Genomic DNA, 20165 nt, shown 5'->3' on the forward strand with positions numbered 1-20165 from the left:
GGGGGGGGGGGGGGGTGCGGGTACATGGCCCGCTACTGCAAACAATAGAACAGTGCATGTTAAGGGTTTGTTCGATAAGTCGTTGCTTTCTTCTAGGATATAACTCATCAAAAACAAACTCTTGATATAAAACAAATCGTACACACCTTATCCGGAAGCTCTCACTGATGGGAAATCATCCCCAATTAGGATTTAAAACAATGGCTTTAGCAAGAAGGTTGAATTCTCTATTATACTACACTGAGCACTATTCATTCCTTATCAAGGATCAATGAGTTGCACTTGAAAAGTATAGAAATAGTGAGCTTACCATATCCCACCGTATTGCGATCATAAAAATATGCATTGTCCCCCTTTGACAACTTCAAACTAACTTTCACATACTCTTTACTATTGTGAAATGAAAAACAAACTGGGGTTTTTCTACCTCGTTGGACATCTTTTGGCATGGATATCACATACCCACTGAAAAACAAAAATTCAAGACGTTTATTTGGAGTTTCTCTTCCCGCACAAATACCCCATCAAACATAGTGGTATATCATCAGCTCGACGGTTGACAATACCACATAGAATTACGTGACGAGTTAGTATTTGCCTCGCCCTATTTCCGAAACGGTATTTATATTCAGATTATATGTTTTGAACAAATAAAATATTGATTAAATCATGTAAATTATATTCAATTGTTAAAAACTTAGCACAGAGAATGTCCGGTAAAAGCTGGTGATGCTATTTGTCTCCAATGGTCAATCAAGAGATAGGCTAGCTATACCAGCACACTACCGGTAGAATAGTGATCTAACATGAAGCAAAGACGTTTAAAATAAACACCAATAAATATATGCATTAATCCCACAGGCATAGCAAAATGCAACAGTCACAAACATATCATCATCAGGTGAAGATACATTGCAGTAAACCCTAACAACAAAACAGTTGGGAGTTCAAACGTCATCAGTTTCTAATGGGACGTGAAAAAATAGAACACGGCAACATTACAGGCCTAATACGAGGCACCAATAATAAATTTGTCAGGGTCTAAATTGAAATCGTGAAAGTCTTTTATCTGAAGAAAAATCAGTAAAATATTATGACGATCCGGCAAAATTCTCGAATATCTGCAGATTTTTTACGACCAATTTCTTACCTTCGAACGGCTTGGATAAAAATCACGAGACTCCCTAATACAACTATAGGGCTCATCATGATAGCGTCTACTCCTAAGATATAAACCTATAACAAGTGATAATGTCAAAATCGTTTATTCCGGATTTTCGTAACAGTCTCTTCATGGTCAATAAGGCGGTCAAGGTTTAATTTTCAAGTACCGGTAGTTAGATTCCGTTGAAGAGATCACAACATATAAGTGCTCATATTAGTACATTGGTACATATGATGTTGAAATTCAGTAAATGCTTATTTAACAGAATATTATGTTATATCTTTGAATATATATTTGAACTTTGGATTGCTTAGGATGTTTTAAATAGCTTATTTATCAGAATATTACATTATATTATATCATATCTTATATTTGAACTTATAGGATGTTTTAAATTGCTTAGTTAACAAAATATTTTATTGTACTATAATGTTCAATAAAATGATAACATCAACTATATATTTCCTCAAACCCATAGTGATAAGTATTTTACTGTATTTAGTATATGATTCATGACACAGACATTCCAATCAATTAAACATTCGGTTAACTAATCATTCGTTTCAGACCTTTTATTTCACCCGTGATCTGTCTATCATGACGTAGTCGTGGTGTCAGATGATATATTTATTATGATAACTTGTAAATGCAGTGAGATATGTGAACTATTATAAAGCAAATTAAATGTTGACTGGTTGTCATGACAGAAGAATAACAATGTACATCGATCACAGTGGCCTATATATTATCTGTAATGTCTCGCGATAAAAAGGAACCATACTCATGGCTTAACAAAAATATCATACTTGATTTTTGACGAATAGAGCTTGCAAATTGCATATCGAAAGGTCAAAAATGAACGGTAAGTCTATTAGAAAGTAAGGGGGGATAATGCATGTCACCGTTGTCTTTACCTGCCCGTGCGCATGAAATAAGTTAATGAAGGTACGTGTATAATACGACTATACGTTTGAATGGATGTTCAGTACGTTTGATATTCCCAAAAGAACAAAAAATAATATGCTTTATTTTGAATATAATTCAAGACAAATATTCGTAGTATATTAGCCTAACATTGGGTTGAAACCGACTATTATGACAATGAAATATTACTATAGGCTACTTACCATTCGTTACATTAATCTAAAACTTATATACAAGTATTTAATTTAGGAGTATCGCCCCCTTATTTTACCAACACACACTTCATATGGCTAGTTGTTGTGAAGCCAAATAATCCGAATCGAATATCTCTCCAGTTAAAATGAATAATCACTTAAGTTATATACAGAAGAGTGTGGCTTGCAGGAGGTTTTTAACAGGGCACGTAACATAAAAACGCTGAAAGTAAGTGAACTTACGTCAGTACACATTATAATGCTTGTTTCATTGCCCATTACAAGGGATACAGAGATAGATGTAAAACTCAATTTTTCAAACCACACTAGGTATTTTAAAAAAAATTGTTATTTATTAAATCTTCAGCCGATCTAGCAGCCGTCATCAATGCCACCAATTTCCACAACCCTAATGTTGAACAACGGGAGTATTATCTGTCTATTTTGGATCAATGGGAACTTAAAGCTGATAGTATGCCTCCAGACCATATCGTTGCATATTTAGCTAATGCTGTATATGCTCTGAGATATAAGATTTGTTTCGAGCGGTTCGGAATTGAGTCGGATAATAGTGGCACGTGGCATGATCCTGACCATATGGCAATGGCTACAGCTAAAAAGATTGAAGAAATTACATGGTAGGTATTAATAATGATCGACAAACATATTATATTTGTAAATTGAGCAGAACTTCACCGAGTTAAAAATCCTCACTTCGACACTTAAGAGTTCAATTTTAGATATGAATAGCATTTAAGACTTAACGTTTATTTCAATTTGAAGAGCAAATGACCATTTCCCTTTAAGTTTTAAAGTAATTAAACAATCTATAACATTAGTTCAGTTTGACAATAAATAGTTTCGAACATTTAAACATTTATCACAATCAAGTAACGGCAATATGTTTATGTTCATGGAGCAGTCTTAAGTATGATAATATGAGGTTTACATTTAGTGGTTGTTTGTTTTTCCAGTGATACGGCATTGGATGGACTCAGACAACCGATAGAAGAGCAAGTCTTGGCTTTGATACTGGAATCAACAACCATTGGTCCTAGAAGTACCCACCTTAACACATGGAAAAAGTTTATATGTGACGAAGATTCACATTTTCACCAATATCTAAAAGTAAATATTTGGAACTAGTATCAACATTCTATAGTCATGTGTAAAGTCATTGGTATTGTGTGCAGTGGCAGAGCAAGGTCTGACAGAAGGCAAAATAGCCGAGGTTGCCCGAATTTCTAACCTTGTTATGACAGTTATGCAAACGCCTTGCCCGAATAACCGGCCTTCGGGGCAATTTTATTGTATTTCTTAAACTTATTTATCTTAGTTAAGCTTTCAGGAATAAAAACCCTGGTTCCCATCTCACTCCATTTAATGCTTCCACCCCATACAGGGCCTAAAAATACAAGCTTAACATAGTGAAATGCCTCAAAAGGTAATGTGACATTGGAAGCGATTGACTATTTTCTTGTATGTTTATTCATTTTAGACTTTACCAGTTGAAACGTGGAGGATAATTCTTAACCATTTTAAAAAAGATTTCCAACCAGTAGAAGGCGAGAATAGTCGTGACTTTGAGAATAGATTAAAACCGGGATTCGGTTATATAGTTGCTTCCTGTAAAAAATCACCGTAAGTCAGAAGCTAAACATTGTACCAGTTTTGGCACTACACTGGAACTTACCATGTAGATTATGTGGACTTCTATTCTATTTTGGGTACTAATAACTTTTAAATGTATAGTGAATTAGCGGTAATAAGTTTCGACAATATTTATCAGATTTACACTACAAGCTGTCTGTAAATTCTTAACCTTCAAAATTGATTTTTTCAGTCACTGGTCACTTCTTCAGACTGATTTAGCCAATTTATATTTATTTTTTGAAACCAATAAGATCGGTAAAAACAACGAAATAGAAACTTCAATGAAAGACCTTTCTTCAGAATTATATTATTTGATGGACAGAAAACCATATGCGGTTAGTGTACCCTGTTTGTTACCATATTTACCAACACTCTTTTTTCAATATTTCCTCTATAATTCTATAGACATATTATATTATTGTTTGATTACCATTGGTATTTCTCTACACTGTTTATTTCAAAGACACACGAATTCCCGAAACTTATTATATATTTCAATAGTTTTCTTCATTTTATTACATAAACAGTAATCTTCAAACACTGACAAGACTCATCACGTTTAAAACTTCAACTGGGTGGTGTCTTGTCTATTAGAATTGTTACAAAGACAATGTATTGATATCATCTCAGTTCAATTTTGTACCATTTTCCTCCAATAGTGCGGCTTAGTATATCTATGACTTACGTATTGTTTCCTGCATTGTGTACAGGCAGTGGGTAATGCTGAGTTTTGTAGACGCTCTATGAGTACATTGGTATCTGTTATGACAACTGCCTCAGAATCAGACTCAAAAAAATGTGTAGAGGTCGTTGACGAACAAATAAACAAGTTAATTGACGCAATGAAGTAAGTAGCTAATAGCGATATTTATGGTCGCATTATGTTATATTTACAAATCCCTTAGGACAGATGAAATGAAAAAATTATTCACTCACGTTAGATGCATTTTCCTCATTCCTAGATAATAAAAATTTATAACTAATATCCTCTAAAAAACAAAGGGGAGCCGAGGCCCCTCCCCACCCCTGCGCTACGCCACTGTTTTAGTCTCTCATGATATTGATGTACACAAGTAAACGGTGTCTTTATTATTAGTATTTATTATTGTCAGATATTGATGTAACGAAATAGAAAATTGCATTTCTTGCTTTTACAGAGCCAACAATTTATTTGACGAATTATACCTAGATACGTTGGATTTTATAAAGAAGTTATGTTATAAAACAACTGGACCAAAAGCACATTCCATAGTAGACAAAGTTGCACGTTATTGGGGAAACATAAAAACAGACAATATCAAGGTAAGTTAAAATATGTAATCGCAAGGTGTAAACAATGATACCCAATAATCATTTAACAGCAGTTTGAAATCCGGTTTGGTCACATGGTAAGGTGAAGAAAGTGAGCATAAGTGAACACACAGGACAGAACATTCCTTGACCAAATACGATATTTTCCCTTCATTCCAGGACAAAAATGGGATATTTCTGAGTGTGGCATCGACTTTTGCTGAGTTTCTAGAAAATTTAGAAGACGGGAGTTATGTAGAATACTTGCTTAGACCTATTCTTCGTGATCTCTTGACAAAACTTACTAAAAGGTATGTTTTTATATATTTTAAAAAGTATAAACCACATATTTGCTTGAATGGGCCAATATAGGAAGGCTATGTGTTATACTTTGAACATGGTAAAGATCCCTCGAAACATGTAATCGAAATACATGTAAAGAAGGCCACTGTACTGACAAATGTTCCCTTTTTGCGCGTATTCATTTGTTCAATCTTGAGCAAATAGAACTTTATTTTTTCATCTTCTTTATTTCATCTTTTTTACCTTATGATGATTTATTTGACAACAATTCCTTGTTAATTTGAATTTCAGTTCGAAAGACCACCAAAATCTCTGGATTAGATTGCTGACAGCGGCTATACAGTTTGATGGTCATGCGTGTAACGATGCAATATATTACACCCTTAACGACATGGCGAAATTCGTTAAGTGGAAGGTAGGAACCGATTCCTTTAAGTGGAATATTTTGAATCGTTTCACATTGAATGAACAATAAATAATAATTTGAAAACTTATTCTTAATCCAACGAATCTATTTGTATGAGTAATATATTCTGTTGATTTCTTCCTAGTATATCGTTTATGTCCCATTATTGCAGCATATCTGCCCCATTTGACCGATTTCTAATGTGGTTCGACATTTGCAGGATTACAAGGAAGATGGTAAATTTATACTGGGAGAAATATGTCGAAAGCGCATTTATAAGTCAGTTGGAAGTCGTGAAGCTAGAGATGAAGGAAGCCGACTCGATGATATGTTTGAAAATTTTCTTAAGGAGCTGTCGTAAGTTATATAATTTTGGTTTGCTGTTGCCAAAGTTTTAACGACACTGCAACGTTATGTAGACGTGCCATAGAATTCAGCGAAGGATACCCATTTTTTTTTGTACATGCTAAACCATGAACTAGGCTAATGCATGTTTGTATCGGCTCTCATTTATTGCAGAAAAAATTACCTTAATTCACATATATTTCAGAAAGAACGGAAATAAAACTTTATTTCAGAAAAAAGGATATAGAACTAAGCGTATATTTCAGAAAGAGAGGATATATATACTATATTTCAGAAGGAAAAGATATAGAACTATATTTCAGAAGGAAAGGATATAGAACTAAACTTATATTTCAGAAAAAATACCATATTTCAGATAGAAAGGATATAGAGCGCTATTTCAGAAAGAAAGGATATAGAACGATATTTCAAAAAGAAGGGATATAGAACGATATTTAAAAAAGAAAGGGTATAGAACGATATTTAACAAAGAAACGATATTGAGCACTAATTCAGAAAGAAAGGATATAGAACAATATTTAACAAAGAAAGGATATAGAACTAAGCTTATTTCAGAAAAAAAAAACTATATTTCAGAAAGAAAGGGTATAGAGCGCTATTTCAGAACGAAAGGATATAGAACTATATTTAAAAAAGAAAGGGTATAGAACGATATTTCAGAAAGAAAGGATATAGAACTTTATTTCGGAAAGAAAGGGTATAGAATGATATTTCGGAAAGTAAGGATATAGAACTTTATTTCGGAAAGAAAGGATATAGAACGATATTTCGGAAAGAAAGGGTATAGAACGATATTTCAGAAAGTAAGGATATAAGATAAGGTTATGTACAATAAAAACAAACTGAATCTACAATTTTATAAGCTTGTAGTCTTTCTGTCAATAAGAAAAATAACATTTTATTTTTGTTACAGAAAAGCTAAGATAATTAATCTATATGTAGATATGATAGCCGACCATGTTTTAGTTATTATTGAAGAAAGAGCTATACCTTTGTTTGAAAGTGTACAGACAGGGGCCAGAAGTTTGAGGGATGTGATCACGATCAAGGTATGCTTAAACATGAAAATCCACAACGTCTGAAGAATTTAAAACATATTATCTCGATTTTCCGTCAGTTTGCAAACAAATATACGTTTATCTCCCTTTGATTATTAACGCTTTGTGATATTTGCAACGGGTGCTATCATCGGACCAGGGCTACTCTTTTAGAACACTTAGTGCCATTCTGTATCTTGTACTGTCAACTGAAAATAACTTTTACAAAGTCTGCATAGCTTATAATGATTATTTGATATAATTTTTGCAATTCAAAAACGTTTCAGGAACATAGAATGGTGATATTTGATTCATTTGTACGATTGACAGATATCCTTAAGATTGAAGACTATCCATGGACTATATATTATTCACAGCGCGGTTTGGGTGAACTAGGCAACTATTGTATTAAAGGCCTGGTGTATGTATCTTTTAGAGATTTCAAAACTTATTATTTTCTTCCTTTATATTCATTGTTATGTGGACTGCGTATTCACAAAGATGTCCATTACATGACTGTGTATCCGTGCACGAATTTCTATATATAATATGATATGAATACCATTAAAGGGACAAGTGCGCCATTTGTTTTTACCAAGCGCACTAAAGTCTCAGAAATGGCAATTTTTATTAATACTTTTCACAGCTCACCGTTGAAATTTGAGCCTTCAAATCAACCTCCCAAATCTGTCCCTTTAAAAGATAAATTGAGACATTTTATAGAATATGTTTGCGATATCAGCATCCGCTGGAAGCGAACGTAACTTGTCATCTACCTACCTACCTAGAAAATCTATTTTATAACCACAGGTATCTGAAATTTCCCAAATTTATTTTTTAACTAGGAAATGAGTAGGATTAGTAGGGAAACTTCAAATACCTGTGATATAACATTGTGGCCTTGCAAATGAAATCGTTTATATGATATAATGACAAATACAATTTCTACTCTAAATTTAATAGCAAAGCATCGTGACCTTTTATAGAAATCTCAATATTTAACATTGTGACCTGCATATGAAATCCATTATGTAAACTTGTGACAAATAAAAATTCTCATCTAAATTTGATAGACGTTTAGAAACTCCCATTATGAAATAGAGCACTGTGACATTGTATGGACACTTAATATATTAATCGTTTTGTATCGTAACCTGTGTAGAAAAACGTTTTTTTAATTTTAGAACTGGAAAAGATTTAACAGAGAGTGAAATCAAGATTTTGATAGATTTTACCACAACTGTCTTAAAAGGAGATTTCATAGATAAGGATGAAAATAGTCCTGGTGGTGTATTTTATGATCTTTATTTACAAATCGGCGGTATTTTGAAAGTGGTATGTACATATATATAAAGATAGCTTGCCAGGCAAGGTAATATACGCCCACTGGCAGCTTTGATTTTGAATAAAAATATTTAGCAGTACAATAACAATCACCAGTATGAAATATTCAACCTTCAGTCATACACTTCTTTTAAACTCTTCTTTTAGCACAACACTGAATAATATTGAGTATGAGTTATTACCCTAGTTCTTGAAAACGTGTTCAATCTTTAGCTCGTGAAAACTCTAGAAGGCAAATATTCAATCTTCAGGATTGAATAATAAAACCAAGTTTTGTCAAAATCCAGAAAGAATCATGCCTTTTAGTGTTTAATTTGAAAGCGGTTTCAAGAAGAAGGGCAATAACTCATACTTAATATTTTTCAATTCTTCTGATTTTCATAGGGTTCATCCTTGGGTGATAACAAACACTCATGCCAAGTTTCGTCAAAATCCGACAAGAATTGTCCCTTCTAGAGTGTTTACAAGCTAAAATTTTAACGCGTTTTCAAGAACAATGGCAATAACTCATACTAATTATTTTTCAATTTTTCAAAATGGTTCATCCATGGGTGATAACCAACACTCATGCCAAGTTTCTTCAAAATCCGTCAAGAATTGTGCCTTCTAGAGTGTTTACGAACAAAAAATTGAACGCGTTTTCAAGAACAAGGGCAATAACTAAAACTAAATATTTATCAATTTTTCTGATTTTCGATAGGGTTTATCCTTGGGTGATTACAAACACTCACACCAAGTTTCGTCAAAATCCATCAAGAATTATGCCTTCTAGAGTGTTTACAAGCCAAAATTGAACGCGTTTTCAAGAACAAGGGCAATAACTCATACTAAATATTTTTCAATTTTTCTGATTTTCGATAGGGTTTATCCTTGGGCGATAACGAACACTCATACCAAGTTTAATCAAAATCCGTCATGAATTGCACCTTCTAGAGTGTTTACGAGCGTTTCAAGAACAAGGGCAATAACTCATAGTAAATATTTTTCGATTCGTCTGTTTTCAATAGGGTTCATCCTTAGGTGATTACAAACAACCATACCAAATCGAAATCAGTCAAGAATTGTGCCTTGTAGAGTGTTTACGAGCAATTGTGGACGGACGGACCGACAGACAGACGAATCATTGGAATGAGGTGACGGCAATATACGCCCCCCCATTTTCATGTGGGCGTATAAAAATTACACAACAAACTAATATATATTAACCGTGTTTCAAGTTTTTTGTGTGCCAATATCATGAAATGTTTCCTGTTGGTCGAAGATCTTGTACATAATATTTGCTGCCAGAAGATTTTATTCAAACTAATTAAATACATATCGAACATACATATTATATTATAGTTATGCATTTCACCGCGTTTTTTTTATATGGACATGACCGATTGCAGTAAGAAAATTACTTTTATGTCAGCTTGCAGATAAAGATGAACTAAGAAAAAATCCCCAAATCATCAAATTATTTTTAAAAACTTTGACGCACGATGATGATGGTATTTGTCAACGAGGAGCCATGCTTTTTAATGAGCTTGGAACAAAGGCAGCACCTGCTCTTGCTCCGTATTTGGGAGTCATCTTAGAGGCCTTTTTGGACAAGCAACAAAGCCACCTGTTGTGTAAGTATACAAAAACTATAAAGAAAATCTTTTGAAGAAAATTTAAACCGAAACTAAATGAAAAACGAACATGGTTTGTGTCATCATACTCAAAAAAAGAAACTACAATGATTTTAAGAATGAGCACGAAGATAATTATTGTGAGAACTTGGAATCCTTACAATGACCTATTTCATGAACTAATAATTATCCGTTGAACAAGTTTCATATTATCATTTCATATTATTATTATTATTATTTCATATTCATATTTTTCATATAACGTTCTGTGTGTGTGTTATTACCTCAGAAGAAGCGTTGCTCCTGATTATGTTTACTAATTCAGATAATTTACCAGCTATTTACAATGAGAACCCCGAAGCAATGAAGGATTATTTCCAGAAGCTGATAGACCTGATTGAAGATGCAGACAGTAATATTATTACAACTATTTATATGTTATTGACTGCTATCGCTAAAAAACAACCAATGGTTCGTAAACCGTTCATATCTTTTATTAAATTCCTGAATAGCATAAACAAGCAAATATCGTTCTTAATCGTAGTTAGTCTTTTCAAATTTAAAATAAATACGGCGGAATAATTCCTGAAACTGTTGTTTATCCATTCACAAACACCCCATTCCACCTTAAACAAGTCCCTCGACAGAGATTGACCTTAGTTCTGATCGTATTGTTTGAGTCTGAATGATTACAAACACAACAAAAAACATTCGAATTCAACCCTAATCTTGTATCAAGGTTTTCGTTTTTCATATTATAGCATTTCTATTGCTTATCTTGGAATACATGAAATCATACATATTATAATAAATCCTAGTAATATCCAGTTGTATAATACAGGTTGAACACGAGCCTAAATTGGAAGACTAGTAGATCATATTTTTGCATTTCAGTTATTTACTGAAGCTAACGTAGAAATGATAGTTGACAATATGTACAATGGGGACCCACAATACAGTAATTATGGTATTACAACATTGGAGCCCTTGGCGTCTAAGCGTTCAGCTCTGTTCTTAAAACAAGTTGATAAGTTTATTACTAAAGCTTTCAATGAACATTACTACTACTTTCTATTCAAAATATTGGGATATATTGCTGCCAGGAACGGCGAGGTGAGTAATTGAAAGAAGTTTAGTGTTTAAAGTACATTGTAAGACGCCCAACTTTTCTACTTATTGGTCTAATAAAGACGGACGATTACAGGTACGGTCGCCCTAACACACCTTAGCGAAAGCCATGAAATGAGCATTTAACAACTATTGTGGCGATGGTTGCCTTATTCACGATGAGACAAAAGTCAGAGTGAACGATCAAAAATAATTATGATTGTTTTTTCTGTTCTAGAAAGTAGCTGAAAAGATTCTGGAGTATTTCATGGATTTTACCAAAACTAACAGCGATAACATTAAAGAGATGTACATAATCCAAGAGATAAAAGGAATTACCTTTAAATACAAAGATCTGGTCACAAAACATAAATCTTTCGTTGTAAATTTAAGGCAGAAAACTTCAGAAATACATGTGAAAGACGGATGTAATGCAATTATTGACTTCTTAGAAGGCAGGAGGTTGGTTCAGGCTTTAATTTCCTTTATTTCTATGATGTTAATTAATCGTTATATGTGAAGATAATTTCATGGGAATTTAAGTTCAGATGCCATTTTCTTCTGAAATTTCCCATTTGTATTCTTCTAATAAGTCTGTCATAGCCGTAACGTAAACTATTGTACTTTCAGTTTGGATTCACTTAAAGATGAATTGGCCGCACAACAAGAAGACATTGACAATCTGGATGTTCGTGTCACCAGCAATGAAAAGAATATAACTATAGTCACGAAGGAAGTGACAAAACAGAGAGTTGATATCACTAACATTAAGCAAGATGTCAAAGGTCAAGGAAAGAAGCTGGATAAACTGGGGAATGTTGTGAAAGCAACAGTTACCAAAGTTGAAGAAATTGATTTAAAGGTTTGCTCAGATTTCTGCCAGATCTATGAAGTTTTACATAAATGTAAAATTGGATCATTCAACGGAGCCACAAATGTCTCTCAAAATAAGATATTTGGCATTCTTTTATTTTGGTGGTGATCTTAATGTTCTGAAGATATTTTATACATTCACCGAAATGAAACCATGATTAATCTGCAGAACAAAGATGTATTTAATTAAAGGCTATCTTTTATTTTTTCTAGACCTTAAGTCATGCTCCATATTGGTCCAAAGATGTTTCTAAACTGCTGAACCCAAAGTCTGAACATGATTGGCGATTATTATCGAGCCGACTGGGTTATTCCAAAGACGATATACGAGCCTGGTCTCAACAGTCGGATCCTTGTATGGCAATGTTGAATGAATGGTATACAACACATAAAACTAGTGAAGCAAACTACGGACTGTTGACAGCTTTACAAGAAATGAGTAGGATGGACGCTGCTATTATTATTGAGAATGGAATGAAGGCATCAGGTATATCAACTTCCATTTTTTAAAATATTACAACTATAAAGCGGCTGGTCCAAGCCGAACTGCCAGTACAAGATTAAAGTAGTTTATATAAGTAAAGCCAAAAAACAAGAACATCTTATACAAATTCTTTATAATCCTTTATCTGTTGATATGTAAATGATTAGAATCGATAAATATGTATGTACTTGGAGAGGATACTAACCCTATTAAATCAAAATCGCCTTCTATAGTGGTATTGGTTTCTGACATTTATCTTATAGGCTAAACATCTATATGTTTCAAGCATACGATTTCAGTCAGGTCGCTTCCATTGTTCATATGATTAAAATTGTATTTGGAAACACGTGTTTGAAGCATGAGACGAACTCAGATATCAACTAGAGCTATGAACTGTATAGAATTAAACCATTATTCAGAATAATGGAGTCTAATCCGTTCAATTAATGATATATTTAGAACCAGTTGTAGAGGATGAAGAGTTTGACTACATCACACCACCTTCAATATTTCTCAGTTATCAATGGGGTCACCAGGAAGAAGTGAAGCTACTTAGAAATCATCTAGAGATGGCCGGGTATTCATGTTGGATGGATATTGGTCAGATGGGTGGTGGTGATAAACTTTTCGAAAAGATTGATAAGGGTATTAGAGTAGCTAAAATTATTATTAGTTGTACTACTGAGAAGTATGCTCAATCTCCAAACTGCAATCGAGAGGTAAGGTTTTTTGAGCTGTTATTTTTTTGAAGCTTGAAGACTTCATTTACTATCACTAGCCTACTATAATTACTATACTCGATCTTAAAATCAGCAGGGCATTCTAAAACCCTCTGGCATGATTGACGGGATTTTACGAATGGGGTTGCGGGGCTCAGTCAATATACATAATAATATTTATTGACTGGCATTTTTACTTTAAATCTAATAGGATTAGAATTGAAATTGAAAAATCCGCTTACAATACTTGATTGTTAAACGGGACATTCCCATATATTTGTAGGGTTTTGTTTTTGCTCTAATTTGTAAGAGAAATGTACCATTTAACGTATCTAAAGTTTTAAGTAAAATATCCAGCCATTAATTTTTAAACTCCAAAAATATTTAACGAGTGGTTGCCCAGCAATATACGCCCAATTTCCTGATACATTTTCAGTATATCAAGGGTGGTCATCAATCTGTGTCAAGTCGAACCAAAAATCTAATCTGTGCAAGATATTGTTGATTTAAACAAACGCACATTATTTAATAAAATTCTGACATAAACTGTCACCTCTATCGCGTTAACAAGCCAACAAATTTTGATGCGTTTTTACTAAGTCAAGGGAAATAACCCAGATTCCGTTGATCAAAAAATCGTCAAATTCAATCTTGACTAAGATCTCATCATTATTAATGATCATACCAAATTTCATTTAAATCGGATGAAAACGGTAGTCTCTATTCCGTTCACAAACAAATTTTGATGAGTTTTTCACAAATCCAGGGCAATAACTCATAAATCGTTCATCGAAAGATAGTCAAATTCGAACTTGTCCAAGATCTCATTAATATAAATGATCACACCAAATTTCATTCAAATCAGATAAAAACTGTTGTCTCTATTGCGTTCACAAGCCAATTATGGACGGACGGACGGACGGACGGACAAGGGGCGACGACAATATACGACCCATAATAATGTGGGCGTATAAAAACATTACGTAAGATTTTGAAGTTCGTTATGCTTTTTGGAAGCTGTTAGAAAACTAGTTTACGGATTCTAGTAAACCCCTAATTTTAGAGAAATATGTCTACCACGTATTCTTAAGGTTTCAACTAATAATATTGAGCCATTATAAAGCCAAATACCAAAACTAGGTCAAACTGCTTAAGAAACAATTAGTACTCTCCGTTTTTATTTAACCTTTTAAAAATAAATTCAGTTTGATAAAGAATATACATTATAAATATGTTCAGGTATAATTTACGACGTTTTTGATCATGGATTTTGTTTTTACAAAAAAAGCAGAATACCCCTTTTAACACTTCTTCCTTTTGCGTAGTTCGTTAGTGATTTAAATATAAATAAAAAATTAATTAATCTGAACGATGTACAATGTATTTTTCATCTTTTTCTTTATATACAGGTGAATTTGTCTGTAAATCTAAAGAAACCTATCATACCATTATTATTAGAAAGCTGTCCTTGGCCACCTAAAGGTTCAATGGGTCCAATATTTAGCGAGTATCTCTATATACAGTTCTATCAGACTGAAAATGATGAAGCTGCACCAGATGATAGATTCTGGCCAATACCAAAATTCCAGGAGCTCTTGATGCAGCTTAGTATGAATGGTGTCCAACCAGATGAATCTCGTGTATTTAAATGTAAGTTCAATATCCTTGACCTGATTTGTCCCTCTGTTACCACGGATGAAACCCTCCCACATAAAGTAAAATCTAGGATTCAAGAACCTTCCCTTTGGGAAATTTATTCTAGTCCAATTATGACGTCATTTTATACAAGATTGCATGCAGATCGAACGGCGTTCTGGCTTTGCATCATCGATTAGAGTTGATTTTAAATTTGTCTTGTTTGCGTTGAATTATGATATACAAGTCATAAAACATGGAAAAACTCTGGAAACACATAATGTGATCATTGCACTATTATTTACATAATTTAAAACCTTTTTGTGTTTACAGTATATCGAAACTGGTGGAAACCTCTTGTTGATGAACTAAAAATTGACAAATCAAAAACATTCGAAGGTGGAAAACATAGGAAAGTCGTCGAATCTTCAGAGAAAAGGGAGGTATAACATTTACTTGAAGTCACTCTGCGACTGGATTTTAAACTCAACACCAATTTTGCATATTCCACATAGCTAATATTATATGCATGGTATATGTAGTTTTCATTAACCTATTTAATGTTTTTGGAACCACTTGCAATACTTCATGTTGATTAGAGATTGAAATACGTGTAAACTTATGCACTCTAAATGAACTAAGCTTTGGAATCAGAGCTATTGTGACATACTGGCAAGTTCTGCACTTGCTTTGGTTCTAATGATCGTACCCATTGGTCAATGGTGGACTACTATCCTTCTTTTGTTTTAGGACACAAAGTCGCCAGCTGTTTTCATATCCTATCAGTGGGATAAACAGAAGAATGTGATGAAGTTATATAAGAAATTAACAGAATTGGGATATCACTGTTGGATGGATATCTATCAAATGGGTGGTGGTGATTCGTTGTATGATAAAATAGATCGCGGAATTCGGGGATGTAAAGTTGTTGTATCTTGTGTCACTGACAAATATTCACTCTCATTGAATTGTAGACGTGAAATTAGTCTTTGTGATTCCTTAAAACGCCCAATCATACCCCTTCTGTTAGAGAATATACCGTGGCCACCAAAAGGCCCAATGAGTATGACTTTTACTCAGTTGTTGTACATTGATTTACATTCAAATGATAACGTTCAGGAGGAATGGTCTGGGACTAAATTTGACGAGTTACAGTCAAAATTGAGAGAAATATTACCAGACCAAACCAGCAAAACAAACGAAAAGCAAAAATCCAAAGATATATCAGAATCAGAAGAGATAGTGAAAGGAACAAAATCGACCCATTTAGAAAAGCCAAAACCTCCTCCCATAACCGGTGAAACCAATAAAAGCCATGAAAATCAAACAAAAATGCATTTGTCGACTAATTCAAGTAACGTCAAATCTGCTACTCCAGGATCAAAGTTCGGTGATACACCAAAAGTCAAACGATTTGTCCCACCGCCGCCGCCGATACAGTCAGATGTGGAACATGAGAAGAGTACACCTGTACCAGGGCAGCCATCATCAGATACACAAGTTCCCCACACACATCCTCCCCCTAAAAATTTTAACGAGCAGTACCACCAAGCTCATAATTTTAGTAACCAAGAAAACAACAACGATTCAGTAAAATCTAAATCTTGTGTGATTTTGTAATTTATGTAATACATAACGAAGCACATAATTGAAAAACGTGTATTGATTTGTAATAATGGAATGTCCCAGAAAGAATTGTAAAATGTAACGTTATTGCACGTCCTTAGGACTCTTAGTCACATTTACGTTGAAGTTGATGTAAAACAATGTTGATCAAAAATCTATATAATGATATACCCGACTTAATTTTACAAATGTGGTCAACCATGAAAACGATATAGTTATTCTCAATTATTAAATGCATTTTTTTTTTTGTTAAATCAAAACGATATATTATATCAGTATGTGTTATTGCAATATAATATGCTTAATATGCCATTCTGCTTTGACCATTTGCTCAGCTTTCAAGAAGAAATATTTCTGTATCGATCTATATCATGGTCCCTTTTTTCAGTCGTTGACTTCGATCTCCGATTAATCTCAAAATAAGCAACTTAAAAGCAAAGAATGGAGAAAGAAAGTCGCTCGTCCGGTTTAATTTGCCTTTAAAGGGATATAGTTGTCTAAGATAGTTCCCTTTCCATCCAACATATTTCCATTTCGGCTGTCCTTAGTGCTAATCGTAATGGCAATTCTGTATGTGTCTGTATTTTTAAGACAAATTTACGGACAGAATTGACGACAGTCCAAGTATCCAGGCCGGTATATAAACTTTCTTGTGTGCATTAATTACTGGTGGTAATATTATGAGAGAAATCATGTTTTGAATGGAATGTAAATAACTGCTCGGATATTTAGGCTATCGTCAATTCCGTTTGTAACTGTGGATTCCAGTTTAACAACGTTGGATTGATTTGATTTTATTCTGAAAGCTTTTTAAGTTCGAAAAGCAGATATTTAGACGATAGACGACTATACCACTTTATGGGTATTATAGAATTAAAATCAACGACAAGACTCACAAAACAGCGTTGTCGTGTTGTGAGGATTTATATGGATTCTGTAGTCAATCGACACTGTTGCTACAGCTACTGAACTTTAAACTGTTGAACTAAAAATTTGAAGTCTTTTTTTCTTGATTTAAATTGTCCAACTTTTCGACTTGGATCAAATCAGTTCAAAACAAACGTCGTTTTATTTCAAGATGAATTTTTACAGTTGTTATATGTTAGTCATCATACTTGTAAAATCAAGTTGGTCTCATTTAAATGGTATATGTAAGGATAGCGTATACATGAAAATGCCATATTCAGGAAATCTAATACTTGACTACTTCTCTTTAACCAATGAAGAAACTGTTGAGGATTGTCTTGAAAAATGTCGAAACCATGAAACTTGTAAATCGGTTTCTCTATACGTCAGCAACAGCTCAATGCAATGTTACTTGTATGGAGGCCGAATTTACGTTGGCAGCCGGCTTTGGGTGGCCATAGTTTTATTTACTATACATCTTAGATACAGTAAGGATCCTACCAGTAAAATATATAGTAAATATTATTCAATACTTTATTATTTCAGCTGAATGTCCTATACATCTTGGATACAGTGAAGATCTTACATGTAAAATATATAGTAAATATAATTCAATAGTTGTTTTATTTAAGCTGAATGTCTTATACATCTTAGATACAGTAAGGATCCTACCAGTAATAAATATAGTAAATATAATTCAATACTTGTTTTATTTCAGCTGAATGTCCTATACATCTTGATAATAGTGAAGATTCTACTAGTTAAATATATAGTAAATATAATTCAATACTTGTATTATTTCAGCTGAATGTCCTATACATCTTGGATACAGTGAAGATCCTACCAGTAAAATATATAGTAAATATAATTCAATAATTGTATTATTTCAGCTGAATGTCCTATACATCTTGGATACAGTGAAGATTCTACCAGTAAAATATATAGTAAATATAATTCAATAATTGTATTATTTCAGCTGAATGTCCTATACATTTTAGATACAGTGAAGATCCTACTAGTAAAATATATAGTAAATATAATTCAATAGTTGTATTATTTCAGCTAAATGTCCTATCTTGGATACTTTGAAACTTTCAATAGTCATGCCTGCATTAAATATAATTCCACACACATTGAATGGGACGAATGTCAGCAACAATGTGAAAGAGATGGTGGTCATCTATACATGGCAAATTCGGCTAATAAAATAAGTGACCTAAGACTTAACTATTATCATACAGGTAAAAATTGTCATGTATTGCCATGGATTCTATCGTGGGTGTTTCATTAAAGATTGCAAATAAGTTTATAACCAATGTTGTCTTAATCAGTTGATCTTAAATATTATTGTCTGTTGTCAGCTACAGAATTGAACACATTGATTATATATACAAATTAATGTAATTGTAACCACTTATCGTCGATTATGGATAAGTTACAGACAAGAACGAGAATTTCATTTCATTCCAATTATTTTTTAGCAAGGGATGTTGGAAAATAAGGCATGGCATAAAAATATTGCACGAGGGGATTGGGGATTGATACTACGAGTGAGCCTGTAGACACGTATGCGGTTCAACTTTTATTACATAATCAATTTGACCTACGTTGTGTACCTCGCCGTTGGATTCACCTGGGATGTGATGTTTACAAACATAAGATCACGACTTAGGGAGATCCCTAAAGTCTACACTGCAACATAATTTGGCCTAAAAAAGGCAATAACGCTATTGCTTGTGGAAATTATAGCCCACTCAAAATATGGTTTAATGATAATTCATTGTCATTTGTACTGTTATATGCTGGCACTGCAGCTTTGAATTCGCTAAGCGAAATTATAAAACAAAAGTGGCGACTCAATCATTCGAGTCGAGTCGAGTCGAGTCGAGTAGAGTAGATTAGAATAGTTCGACCTATTCAACGTATGTGTTATATGGATTCAATTATTACATGGACCCGATTTTATTTGTATTGGTATAGTAGGATTACACTTCTTAAATGACCTTTACAACTAAACAAAAATATAAAAAAGAAGAATCTTGTACATGTTTTGAATCGTCCCAGAATGTGCATAAATATCTTTACTCGCAATAAGACTGTGTTTTGTTTTGGTTTCTTTTATATCATTCTGTTTTTATAGAAATATCAATCTATCTTTAAGGAATGGATTTATTTACCTTTGTTGGAGCAACAGGCCAATCTGAAGAAGGGGTTTGGAAATGGTTAAATGGCGATGCGATTACTGAGTTACCCTTTAATCTCGATAACATACATGAAATGCAACATTGCATGGTGTTAAAATATGGTGTCAATTTTTCTTTAGATGACCAGGATTGTAACAAAAAATATGGTTTCGTTTAAGAAATTCCAACTGTAAATGCATATAGTCTAAGTTTGTATAGTGTCAAATCAACGAGGTGAAATAGATCTATTATTACATGAGATTGAAATGTATATGGATTAATTTAGCTCTCATGAAACAAAATTGTATCTGTTATTGTTAGCACTTCTAACGTCAGC

At 33.3% G+C, this 20165-nt stretch overlaps 3 protein-coding genes across 3 annotated transcripts in view; 2 read left to right on the plus strand and 1 right to left on the minus strand.

The window, feature by feature from the left end:
- Positions 1 to 532, minus strand: part of LOTGIDRAFT_227923 (hypothetical protein) — a gene marked incomplete at its 5' end in the record, with an annotated part of 22354 nt that extends 21822 nt beyond the window's left edge. Inside the window, one exon of the mRNA XM_009045568.1 lies at positions 463 to 532. Within this exon, the coding sequence (XP_009043816.1) occupies positions 463 to 532 (70 nt within the window). The remainder of the gene's footprint in view (positions 1 to 462) is intronic.
- An 11138-nt stretch (positions 533 to 11670) lies between these two features.
- LOTGIDRAFT_102305 (hypothetical protein) lies at positions 11671 to 16733 on the plus strand (the record flags this gene model as incomplete). Its single annotated transcript, XM_009045569.1, has 7 exons — positions 11671 to 11864; positions 12033 to 12264; positions 12489 to 12762; positions 13219 to 13478; positions 14888 to 15128; positions 15447 to 15556; positions 15864 to 16733. The coding sequence occupies 7 exons, from the start codon at positions 11671 to 11673 to the stop codon at positions 16731 to 16733; spliced, it is 2181 nt and encodes a 726-aa protein (XP_009043817.1).
- A 1180-nt stretch (positions 16734 to 17913) lies between these two features.
- LOTGIDRAFT_152102 (hypothetical protein) lies at positions 17914 to 18734 on the plus strand (the record flags this gene model as incomplete). The annotated part of the gene is made up of 5 exons (XM_009045570.1): positions 17914 to 18133; positions 18192 to 18233; positions 18450 to 18503; positions 18536 to 18589; positions 18622 to 18734. The coding sequence occupies 5 exons, from the start codon at positions 17914 to 17916 to the stop codon at positions 18732 to 18734; spliced, it is 483 nt and encodes a 160-aa protein (XP_009043818.1).
- Between the last annotated feature and the right edge of the window lie 1431 nt (positions 18735 to 20165).

This window comes from Lottia gigantea (assembly GCF_000327385.1).
Source record: "Lottia gigantea unplaced genomic scaffold LOTGIsca_1, whole genome shotgun sequence".
Lineage (NCBI taxonomy): Eukaryota > Metazoa > Mollusca > Gastropoda > Lottiidae > Lottia > Lottia gigantea.